General features: G+C 39.4%; 2 protein-coding genes across 8 annotated transcripts in view; one reads left to right on the top strand and one right to left on the bottom strand.

Moving 5' to 3' along the window:
• Positions 1-2,466: 2,466 nt before the first annotated feature.
• mrps33 (mitochondrial ribosomal protein S33) lies at positions 2,467-6,061 on the bottom strand. 6 transcript variants are annotated; one of them, XM_034217619.1, is made up of 3 exons: positions 5,968-6,061; positions 4,283-4,502; positions 2,467-2,977 (listed from the first exon to the last, which is right to left on the bottom strand). In XM_034217619.1, exons 2-3 carry the CDS (start codon positions 4,495-4,497, stop codon positions 2,872-2,874), a joined length of 321 nt encoding a protein of 106 aa, XP_034073510.1. In that variant the 5' UTR covers positions 4,498-4,502; positions 5,968-6,061; the 3' UTR covers positions 2,467-2,871. The 6 variants fall into 6 exon arrangements, with proteins under 6 accessions (XP_034073510.1, XP_034073513.1, XP_034073512.1 ...); XM_034217622.1 differs by having other exon boundaries at positions 4,283-4,499; positions 5,968-6,017; XM_034217621.1 differs by lacking the exon at positions 5,968-6,061 and adding an exon at positions 5,268-5,961 and having other exon boundaries at positions 4,283-4,531.
• A 3,125-nt stretch (positions 6,062-9,186) lies between these two features.
• The window catches only part of tmem178b (transmembrane protein 178B), a 92,271-nt gene continuing 88,723 nt past the window's right edge, over positions 9,187-12,734 (top strand). Inside the window, exons 1-2 of one of the 2 annotated variants that reach the window (XM_034217698.1) lie at positions 9,187-9,315; positions 9,581-10,228. In XM_034217698.1, the coding sequence (XP_034073589.1) occupies positions 9,847-10,228 (382 nt within the window). In that variant the 5' untranslated portion in view covers positions 9,187-9,315; positions 9,581-9,846. The other variant, XM_034217699.1, reaches the window with a different exon arrangement.

Below are 12,734 nucleotides of genomic sequence, written 5' to 3'. Positions count from 1 at the left end.
TGTTGGAGCGGCCTAAAGGTGCTGATCCCAGTGGACATGCGTAAGAAAGAGGAGCTTGGATTTAATGATATAAAGATAGGACCCTCTGTATACTGGCCACCTGTCCCTCGATGGCTGTGGACAGATATCAACGTAGATCTTTCAATCAAAAAGTGTTTTTAAAAAAGTGAAATAGGACATGTATATAGAAAATCACCAAAGGATGGAACAATTATTTAAGCATCTCAAAAGATCCAGAAAGTAAAAGAGTGGGATTTGGCATTATGTACCTCATTTGAAAATGTGCCAGAGCAGAAAATTACCTGATGAGGTATTATTGTGGGCACTATAGTGGGTGGAGGAAAGGGGTTGGAACAGGTAGTTATATGCTCTTTTTTCTGCTTTGATGGCATTTAGAGGCTGGGAGGGGGGCAGGGCTAGACCTGGTAAAGTAGGGGAGGTTTTAATGATGGTTTGTAAATTGGAGAGGAAGGGATGCAGTGTGGGTTTTTTATGGGTGCCAGCACATGTTGGGATTTGGGTTAATGAGGAGGCAGAAAGGGCAGCTAAGGCTAGTTTAGGCCGAGACAGGGTGGACGTACAGGTATCATTTGGAAGGATGGCGATGGAAACATCAAAGACTTACAGACTGTGGGAAAAGGGGGCCAAGCAGAGAATGTCTGCTTAACTACCTGAGAATAACAGGACTTATAAGAATATGAACAATACAAATTGTAGGAAGTAAATAACACCACAAGATAGCAGTAAAGCAACATCAAGGATGTAAGCTGCCGTTAAATACAAAAGAAGAAGAAGGAAAATAAGAATAAAAAGACATAAGGGAATAATATTCCACACAGCCATCAGTGTTTTCTTGTATTAAACCCTTTGTTATCGTATTCAACCCAACTGCTCTTAAATTACAATCACTCGTGTAACACACCCTTAATACAAATGCATTTAAAATTGACATTTACACTTATTTTCAGTGGAAAAAATGTTTAGTCACTAGAGCAGGGGTCACCAACCTTTTCGAGACTGAGACCTGAAAGATAACGAACTCTATGGAGGGCTACTTGTTTGATATAATCCTTCTGAAGAATATACATTTGCAGTTTTCCTTTAAATAATGAATATGTACTTAATAGGCTTCATATAAGACCATGATTTTTGACTTATTACTGTTTCCAATGGGCAGCACTTTGGTTTGAAAAGTGGTGGGGACACTTTTTTCTTACAAAAATCAAACTGCATTGCCCCTCACCCTTTTTCTGTACACACTAGTTTCCCTATTTGTCAGCAACACCTGTAGACACAGGATTTATAGAGCCAGGCTACACAATATTGTACAAGGAACCATTATATATGTGGGGAAATTATTATTATTATTATTTTAGGAGGCTTGCACATGCCTGTTCTCCTTGACTGAATGCTGAACATATTATAGTGTGGGGGGGATGTGAAGCAATCTCAGCTATTGACCTTATATCTTGTATTAGATGTGAAACACAAAAATACTTTCTACACTGATTTATAATCTGAAATTTCAAACGTTCAATATTTCTAATGATTTTCTTTGTTTTACAGTTCTAAAAAGCAACAGGCTTCTGAACCGCCCATCACCTCTGCAGCTGGACAGCTCCTCTGATTCCTCTTCAGAGGAGCTCGACCCACAGAATGAGAGAGGCCACGGTCACCAAGACTTAAAACAACTATTTTCTGATATCAAAAGTTGTAAACTACTTGTAACGTTTTGAATACATTTCTGAGTGATAACATTTTCGTCTTGTTTTTTCTTTTGTATTTACGTCTCATAACTATCTGTACATGCATGTGACATCGCTGCAGCCTACATATGCTGATATCTTAGCTTGTCATGAAAAAAACATGGATATTACTTGATTATGCAGCAAAGGTTTAACGTTTTAAAAGCATTTTTGCAGCAAAAAAAAAAAAAACGCCCACACGAGCCAAACAGGACAAAAGTAACTGGAGCAAATGCCTCATGTTAGAATGTTTGTCTTGTTTGAGACCTCAGCAAATGTAAAACCAGTTAATTAATTTGTACACAATTCAGGGCTTATAATTAAGAAAATATTATTAGTTTTCTTGTAAGAATAATAAATGTACTCAAAACCAAGAAACCATTTAGTGCTGCGCTGCAGTTGGTCATCCAAGGCTTGAAGTTTGTAACCGTGAAATCCAACCACTGAACGTTTTTCTAAATCCATTTATGTTATGCCCTGTAGGTTAGAATATTGCCAAATAGGTTCCATAGCTGCTATGCGAGACATCGTTCATACATCCGTTGCCAAAATGTTTTACCAGTCATTATTTAATGGCTAGAAAGAACACATGATGTTTGGCAAAGCATTACATACAACCCCATATTGACAGGAACAGGTAATACGATATGAAATGTATAAGTTCATACCAATATGTTTGTTTTTGTTACAGCCAAGTTTTTGAAAAGCAGGCAGAAAGAGCTTCGCTGTCTTACATTGATTTTTATTTTGAAAACACACAAGATGCCTGTTTATTTACATCTTTTTCCAGCCGTTCCAATAACAGTTCTATAAAACATGGACATAATCTTCTTCTCGTCACATGTGTGGTCACATGATCCTTACCATAAACATGTTGAAGTATCTTTAAAGGAAATATTTGAAACAATGTTCAACAATAAAAGCATTGAGTTCACTTCAGTACAACTGACACAGGATGATGTCATGCCGAGCTAAGGTATTCCCAACATAGAAAAGTTTGTGACAAAGGAACTGCATTTCCGACCAAAACAATGGAATTATTTCGGCATCGACATCCCGCAACAGTAATGTCCAAAGACAGCATGCACAGCGTCCAAAGCTGTCTGCCCAAACCAAGATATACTTCTCATTTCCTCTTGCTGGCTCTCTTCCCCTCTCCTTTCTTTGGCTTCCCTTTTCCTCTCAGTTTCCTCAGGCGACGCATCTCCTCCTTGAAGTCTTCATGCTCGTCTCTGAGAAGGAAGAGCACACATTTTAGTTAAGCTTTTATTATGATTAGTATAGGGTCTGGTAAAATGCTCTAATTTGTTCTGATCACTTCCTGCATTGAGTTTCACATTCAAATCCTTCCAGCAGCTCTAAGGGCATAACATTTCCACATAGGCCTTACATTTTAAAAGTAAGCATTGTTTTTTCATTGGCTACTTTACATGGTTAAATATTGGTTTTGAAAGTAAGGCTAATAAAAATGAATAATCACCAATATTCATGTTTATATGCAGCGGTCAATGTGGAATTTTGACCATGCAAACACAGCCTCTGCTGTTTATTATTTTATCCAAATTGAAAAGGACGCAATTGTATCATTTGCCCAAATCGGAAAACCTGTTGAAATCCACGTTTTTTTTTTAAAGGTGCTGAGGGGGGTGCAGCAGCCCCATCTGCGAGGCTCCACTAGCAAAAGCATGACATGGGACCTTTAAGATTTCTTTGGACCAGTGCTTTTTATTGTGGAGACCGAGTTGAAAAAGGGAGAAGCCCCAGTTCATGGGCTGCCAGGTCTACCAATTGAGTGTTCATACTGTTAAAAAGTGGCGGTGTTACTTCTTTCAATGACAATTAAAGGTGGGGTAGGTAAGTTTGAGAAACTGGCTCGAGATACACTTTTTGTTATATTCCATGGAATGCTCTTAACATCCCGATAGCAATGAATATCTTAAGTGTTTTGACAAAAAACCCATACAAAAATGTAATCTGTGGAAGCCGTAGTACTGTAAAAAGCACGACCAATCATTTTAGCCGGCCCGGCTAAAATAACTGGATGGCCTACCTGTCTGTCAGCCTTCCATCTGTGCACAAACTTATCTCGTGCCCTCATTGGTCATGTGCGCGTTCGTGTGTGTTGGAGGAGGGGCTCTGTAAGGAAGTGGCAGATGTGTTCCGGCTGTGTATTTTCAAATTCTAGCGCACTCGAGCTGGTTTCTCCAAAATTACCTACCCCACCTTTAAGGGCTTTTCCTTTGGGCATGCATCTGTAACCCAGTCTTGCAAACTGGGACAGTCTAACATGTCTAAAAATACTCCTAAAACCTAATTAAAATAGGCGTTATGTTGTAAAAGAGGCGCAAATATACAACTATTATAAAAAGATTATAACATTTAAATTAAAAAGTAATGTTTACAAGATATATAAAAATATATCCAAAAACAAGTATAGTAGTAATATAGTAAATCATTGATAAGTAAGAAAATATAAGAGTTTAAGAGTTTAAAAGTGTGGTTTCTTTACTAGAAGATGTTGTGTTTCCAAAGCGTACCTGAACAGTCCCATGAACCGGAGCTTCTGGGTCATGGAGTAGTAGATCTTGTGCTGTGGGTACCAGTCATACACCTCCTTCCTCTGGGCCATGGGAGGCTCCTGGAACAGCTGCACCACCTTCAGCGATCTGGAGTCAGTTGGACGCGCCACCTCCCCGAAGATCTGTGCGCTCAGTCTGGCCATGCGCATGGCATAGCTGGACAGACTGGCCATGACTGCTGAGCAAAGCAGAGAGAAGACCTCAACCCTGAGACAGGTAGAACATTGATGCAGAAATACTCTGGTTCAAGCATCTCAAATGTGAGAGCATGTCATGTTGGCTATTAGAAATGTTTTACATATATATATACTATTTATAAAATTGTGATCCTATAGGATTATTATTTTATCAATACAATAATAATTTTAACCTTTAGCTATTATCATTAATATTATTATTAAAGTTGGTAGAGCAGTTGGAGGACATATCTAAAGAAAGAGTAAAAATAGCTGTGAATGGTGTTACACTGTGTATTTCTAAAATATATGTTTTAAATGTAACAGTAGATATTTCTTTCAACCAGCTAGCCCTGCTCAAATAAAAAAACATGTTTTTTAAAATTGATTTCGTTTATTGCAGCAGTATTGCATTACATCAGGAATATTGAACATATTTTTTTGTACTTATTGTGGTAAAATGATCTTCAAGGAGCAATGCAAAATGTTTTTACATTAAACAAAAGCCAAGTACCCTCTGCAGTACCCCAACGTAGTACTCTACAGTATGAAAGAGACCATCTTGTCAGTCTAATGAATGTTTAAACCTTTAAACAACCACACTGACTAAACAATGTGAGTTCATGTGGATGGATATGATTTTAGTGGTTGTATTTAAGCCAGAAACCTTGATGAAACCCCCCTGGTCCCCTGTAACAACACGATGAATAACATCACTTCACATGTGTCCAGTTAGTCTTATTAACAGTGATAACATGGTCTCTTACCTGAAGCCTGTGCGATGGTAACACCGTTATAAAGTGACACAATCTGTAAACGCTAGTAAAACGAACCAAACTTTAGTTAAATGGCAGTAATAGTTACGTTTACTGATGTTTAGCTGGCATTAACCTTCACACGCCATACTGCCATCACAAGCTCTACTGCGCATGACTAGTTTTTCGTGAAGTTGATTGGTTGGTTGCTTTCACTTCCGGTTCAATGGTAAAGCGGCGATTTTAACCTACAACATGAAACATAATTTATATAAAACAGATATATGTGTCAAATGTAACTAGTCAACGCTGATAGTCTGTCCTTATTGATAAAGTCTGATACATATCGAATGCAGGAGGTCCGTCCTCCTAAGAGTTCCGACAGATGTGACAGCTTCTACTCAAAGTTACAATTCCAGCCATTCATTATCTATTATTTTACACACAATAAATATTGTTCTAGTGTTATTGTGCTGTATGTGTTTATGAAAATAACCAATAGTATTTGTTTGCAGCACGGCGGGCGCGGCTCATTGACGTCATTAAGGTACGACAGGTAAAGCAACCTAGCTTAAAGGTCCCATGTCATGCTTTTTCAGTATTACCCGTCCCATTGTGTGTTATGAATGTTTTTATGCATGTAAACGGTCTGCAAAGTCACAAACCCCCAAAGTACACCCTGTAGCGAGTAAAACTCTAACACAGAAAATACTTGTCTATGCTGCCCCAGAACTCTTCTTCTTCTTCTTCTTCTTCTTCTTCTTCTTCTTCTTCTTCTTCTTCTTCTTCTTCTTCTTCTTCTTCTTCTTCTTCTTCTTCTTCTTCTTCTTCTTCTTCTTCTTCTTCTTCTTCTTCTTCTTCTTCTTCTTCTTCTTCTTCTTCTTCTTCTTCTTCTTCGTTTAATGGCGAATCGCTACCACTTGGAGCATTTATCGCCACCTACTGTTGATTTATTGAATCTTCATGTTACATCCTTGTCCTCAGACCAGTGTTTTGAGAAACTTGAAGATCAGTTTGTGAACTTCATTTCTTGAGTTCTAGTATTTTATTTAACATATAGGTCTTGAATTATTGTCCATATGCTATAAGGCTTCTAGCATTCCACTACAGAATGATAGAAACCATTAAGCTATTCACTAATCTGTTAATCATCATTATTGGAGGCTAGCATATCATGTAGCATCTCAACAGTTATATCCTTTACCCCCAAACCTTCACATGCTGCTTCCACTATTGTTTTCAGTCTTGACCTCTTTTTTGTACCACTTTTCCAATGAAGGCCACACATTTGTACTTAATGTAATTAATTAATGCATCCTCTTCTATCACACACTTATGTGAACACTTTGTGGAGCTTTCCTTTGCCTGTGGGAGTTTGGGAAAATCTTTTGAAGAGAATATACTTGCTGCTACTTGGGATTTCCTAACTATGTTTATAGATACCTGTTCTGTTGCTTCAGCATATGAGACTTTGTTTTGTACCTTGTATCTCTCTACCTCCTTTGCCTTTTTCTGCACTTTGCAGCCCTGATACGCATCACTATGTTCCTCACCACAGTTACAACATTTCAGCTTAGCTTCTGCAGCACAACTACCATATTCATGTTCCCCTGCACATTTTGGACACCTAGGCTTTGTTGCTTTGCACTATCTGCCACATGCCCAATCCTTTGGCATTTAAAGCACCACAGAGGTTTAGGGATGAATTCTCTTACTGGAAAGCTCACGCACCGATCATTATCTTCTGTTGAATTTTGTCCTCAAACTGAAGAAGAACAGACAAACTATCCAATAGCTTACCCTGATACCTAGTGAAGACGCTTAACTACAGACACTTTACCCCCTTTAATTTCTTTCTTGAGTTCCTCAATACTGATATCAATGGGAACTCCACTGATCACTCCACGCATTTTCCGATTTGCTCCGGGAACATGGCATTTAATTGGAACTTCATTCAGGGTCTTCATTTTCAATAAATGTTCCTGTTGTCTTGCGTTTATCATTTCTACCAACATCCGTCCTTTGTTCAGAAATCTTGCTTGTTTTATTGATCCAATTTATTTGTGATTCGCTTTAGTCAGGGCCACTGGGTGTAATTTAGTTGCGGATTGTTCACCAAACTCCACAATCATTTTCCACTCTTCATTCTCAGTCTTTTTCTTTGTTCTCTTCATTTCATTCTGCGAATCAGACTCACTGAAACTGTCACTTGACATGTCTATCTTCGTCTAACTCTTTGTTCTTACTTCATTCCATCCTCCTTCTCCTTCAGATGCACTTTCCATATCATTGCTTTCAATATTCACCACTCCAGGACTCAAAGACGCCATTCCAGGAGCTCCAACAAGCCGTTTAGGACAGAGAGTGAATACACATAGATGCTGTATGAGAAACCAATGTGAGTTTGGAAAATTGCACGGTATAAATCTATTCTAGAACTCAACAATGGAATTATGATCAGTAGAAATGGCCATGACATGGGACCTTTAAGATGTGATGTTAACAACGTGCTTGGCCGAATAAAGACTCACTTTAAATATAGTTGAACTCGCGTGTATTAATTAGACAACACGACAGATAATTCCAAGAATATGATTTGTTTTCTTCAAACCTTTCATATTTTAAATCATGTTCAAAATGTGCTGAAATTAAAGCTCCTCTGAGTATATAGTAATTTGTATTCCTTTCTTCCATTGATCAGCCATAGACCATAACCAGAGTGTGTACTGTACATTAAATGTGTATATATTGCAGTTACAATTTATTAACAGAGGAGGGCGCCAGATATGAAGAAACAGAAAACTGCTACCATAGATTTTTCTAGACATTTTATAAGCTTCACCGGCCTGCACACCAGATTGATGCGGCCTGACATGAAACACATGAAATATATGGGCCATGAGCACATAGTCTGAAGGAGAGGTAATTCTGCAATGAGCAAACTTTTGGGACTTGTCTACTGTTGGGTTACACCAGAGCAGCTTTTAATTGAATAACCCTTACTGTTATTTTTAAGCATTTGTGCCCAGTGGCTCATTATCTCATAACCTGCCTTTCCACCAGTGGGGATACAAGTGTGAAGTTTGTCCAGAGATCAGAATTTGATTTATTGCTGGTGAGTATCAATATGATACAAAAAAGACCATGGGGTCATTAAAGCCACTCATTTTGGCCACTTGGGGCAGCACACCAAGAGGTGAAGGCTAATATAATATCACCTCACAAAATTGCTAATTTACATTTAGCCATCTGGGATTATACACTACTTTTTTCTTTCTATTAAAAAACGTTATTAAAGGTAAGTAAATGTGCCATTGAAAAAGGAATCAAGTTTTGTAGGACTTCAAACTGCAAATGAAGGCAAAGGAAAACCTTAATAGTAATAGCAGCGCAATAATAGTATAAGGAATAGTTGTAATTATAGTTTAGTAAAGTTAATATATAGCATTAACTAATTTTGCATAGAGCCCTGCCTAAAATGGCTCGGGCAAGCACTGCTCTAAAAAGGTGTAGGCCCATAATTGACCCAAACAAATTAAACAATTTAAGTTACTTTTTACAATCCAGGGTAGATACTGCATCATATTACACGAACATATCATGCTTTTTTGTATTTACAAATAAGCTAGAGACTATATTAGTGGCTCGAAACTAGCTAAGTGGATAGTAACTAGCACTCAAACTTGTAGGCTATGTGTTGAATTAACGTAGCGGAGTTTTACGTAGGCTATGGCTACAACATTTGCCTTGAAAATGTATTGGAAGAACGAAGAAGTCATGGTAGTTGCCAAAATGTGAGCACAAGTAGTCAAAAGAGAACTTAAGTACAGTACTTGAGTTAATTTAGCCCACTTTAAAAAAAAAATCCACCACTGTTAGTTTGTCTAATCAAATCTCATGTAGCATGTAAGCTAACTCGGTGTTCCTCCAGACAGCTGGCCGTTGATTGGTCCACGGACAGGCCGTCATCCTATCAGACGTGCTGGGGATGCTGACTGATCCCTCTCCCCTCTCCTGCTGATGGACTGCGGTCTGCATGGGCTCAATTTGGATAGACCAGGTAGGCTATATCTAAGCGGTTCCCGCCATGTAAGTCGTATAATGCTGCTGTTTTAGTAGGCTATATGCCATTGTATTGTAAATAGGCTTCTGCTAAATCCTGCTGCACGATTTTCTCTAGCAGTTTCTAAAGCTGCCCCCGTGTTTGTCCATCGTTTGATTTAGTGACGGTTTTGCAGTGAGGGTGCATTTGGTGTGAATGATAATATGCTTGACTAGACTCGAATGCTGTGCTTAGTGTGTTTGTTGGTGTCGCCCTGCTTTAGACGGATGGATGCTGAAGATGAGATGAGATAAGCGTCCTCTGTCTCCGCCGAGCTGCTGCAAAGCCACGCAGGAAGAGACGTTGTCACCGCGAAGCCCACACCACCGGAATAAGAGGAATAAACTGTGTCTGTCAGTCAATGAGGTTTGCCTTCTCTTTCCACACCTCGATCATGGTCCTGCTCTCCAGAGGTGATGTGAGCTGAAGTCGCGGGGAAGCCGCAGAGGAGCTGTCCGTCTGTCGAGGTGCTGATGCGGCTGTGACAGCATGGCTGCCGGGAAGTTGCTGCTCTACGCCGGGCTCTCTCTTTCTCTCTGCGCCCTGGGCATGCTGGCTGTGGCGATGTGCTCCGACCACTGGTACGAGACCGACGCCAGGAGATACAGGGAGCGGTGCCGAAGTTTTTCCAGCCGCCGCAAGGACCCGGGCTTCATCTACATCCCCAACAACAGCCTGCCTCTGCGGGCCAGCCGGAGCAGCCTGCCCCGCTGGGAGGAGAAGCTGCTGCTGGCCCGGAACCGGCGGCAGCTGTTCGCCATGAGCGCCGCGGATGAGTGCAGCAGGCAGTATAACTCTACAAACATGGGGCTGTGGAGGAAATGCCATCGAGTGGGCTTCGACCAAGAAATCGAAGACCAGATCCGGAAAGGTAGGAATGAATTAAACAGACAGATAAAGAGTTATTGTTGCAGACATATCAGACACAATAAGGATGTGACATGTATCCAGAAAATGAATTAGATTGGTGATTGATTATGTGACCAAAGGGCGAACAAGGGCATGGAGCTATTTTCTAACTAATGTTTGTCCACATCTTCACTGTCTATATGAGTGAGTTGAACGTCCTGGGGTATAAGCATACAGACTGTTTGGGCTCATGCTATGTTGCAGGAAAGGGGTGCATGTTAATTGTGACGCTGGCTAAAAGTAGTTTTAGTATACGTGATCTTATTGTAGAAGTGGTGCTCTTCTGACCCTACAACTGCAAGTAATGACATAATCATTTCAGGGTGTATGGGCTTGTCAGTAACTCAAGATTGTTACCTTTGCTCTGTGTCTAGAGACTGACTGACATAGGTCTAAATGTACAGTATACAGGCCTGTGGCTGTAATCACTTGCTAGGGTCCAAAAGAGAGATGGTTTAATCAAAGTAAATCCCAATTTCCCCCCACACTCTGACATGTGTAGCCTATAGTATTCTTAATGCTGGAATAATACAAACTTTACACAGATTAGTGTAGGTATCTGCTCAATATCGCAGTGTTAAAACTACATTTCTGACTTAGAAAAGGGCCTTAGGGCTTGTTTTTTTATCAGGTAAAATACACAACATCTTCTGTTTGCATTTTCAAAACATTTAAATAATTGATTTATGGTGTTTTATATTGTTGTCCTCAGCAAACACCTTCAGTTTCTTTGTAAAATCTACATGTTTTTTTAGATAGAAACTGATAGTTGGGAATAAAAAGTCTGCTTAATATAGACTATATTGAACCAGGACCTTTTAACACAAACAACCAAACTTGATGGACTTATTAGATTTGTCATCAACATTATATTATTGATCTATAGATGTTTTCCTTATGGCCATGAAACCTACTGAGCATTTCAAATGTAAAAATCAATGTTTTAAGCCGGGTCAATCAAGTGGTCTTTGGTGGACAATCTATAAATTGGGTACACTGTTTGGATTACATCTGAATGATCGGTCTTGTTTTAATAATGGTCCAACAAAATGAGAAGTCGTAAGACAAAACCACCTGTCATTATTTTATACATGCTTTGAAATAAACATTTAACCCTGGGGTTCCCAACATTTCAGGAAACATGATGAAATATTACTGAGCTGAGCCAGGATATGAGGGTCATCATAGCAATCGCAGTATGAAACATGACAGTTAATCTATCGTTCAATTGTCGGTAAATCCTAGAGTTCATTCAAACAACCACCGTGATTCCTGTTTTCCTGACAAACGTTAAAAGTAATCATATAATCTGAACTCTAATACAAGTTTTGATGTGTGTCCCCGGTGCTGCACTGACTTGTTTTGTGTTAAAAGACAGTCATGTTTCTGATGGAGGCTGCTGCATGAGGCGAGGGTGTGTGTGCTCTTTGAATACGTGCGTGTGTGTGCTGCAGCTGTGCTTTCCTTTGAGGACGCCTCAATGGTCTTGATGGCTTACCATCTGCAGTAATGGGTAGCCCACAGTGAGTGTGCTCAGTGATCAGATGAATGCCTCCATAGAGGGGTTTGATCGGTTCCAGCTCTCAGCTCCATCAGCATGGAAAAGTACAGCGCGGTTTGTGATCATGATGCATTTGACAATAACTTCACCTTGATGGGTCAATAAGGATGCAACCGTGGAGATTATTTATGTGTGTGGGTGCTCTACATGAGCAATAGTGGAATCAACTCGCACTTACAGCTCACATTCAGCTATAGTGACTTTCCAGAAGCTAACCACGACGCCTACCAACATCAATTACACCTGTTAGCACAATTATTGTTACTATAACTACTAGTACTTATCTGCTCTACTACTGCCACACATCCTGCCACTTCTACTTCTATTCCTTCTAATACTGCTACTGGTCCTGCTTCTTGTACTGCTAACGGTTCTACTTCTATTGCTACTGCTGCGACTACAACTGTTTCTACTGCCACTGCTACTGCTATTACGCATATTTAGCACATATATAAAAGTTTATCAAACACAGGATATCTTGCTTGAATAGATAATAAAAACCTTTACCATTGGCTGGATGAGTATACCATTTTTTTCTGATGCTTCATATTCAATGCCATTTAAAAAGTCGGGACACTACATGATTTCACTACCATGTAGTGATATCATGAAAACAACCACACACACAACCATGCACACAATGTCAACAATCAGTCCATTACCATGGTTTCATTGGTTGATGAACTAAGAGAGGAAGTGTCCCTTTTATGTGTTAAGAAAAAAATCTTCTACAGCAAATAATTTGAGCAAAATATAGGTCAATTAACGTGACATAACATCCCAGCTAGCAACATGTTGCTAACATGGCATTAAAATCAATCTTAAATTATATATTGTCCTAGCTAAACCTAGCTCTAAATTCCTTTAAGATAAGCTAATGTTAATATGATAAAAAACGCATCATTTC

Source organism: Gymnodraco acuticeps, unplaced genomic scaffold, assembly GCF_902827175.1.
Source record: "Gymnodraco acuticeps unplaced genomic scaffold, fGymAcu1.1, whole genome shotgun sequence".
Lineage (NCBI taxonomy): Eukaryota > Metazoa > Chordata > Actinopteri > Perciformes > Bathydraconidae > Gymnodraco > Gymnodraco acuticeps.
This window is presented reverse-complemented; position numbering and strand designations above follow the sequence as displayed.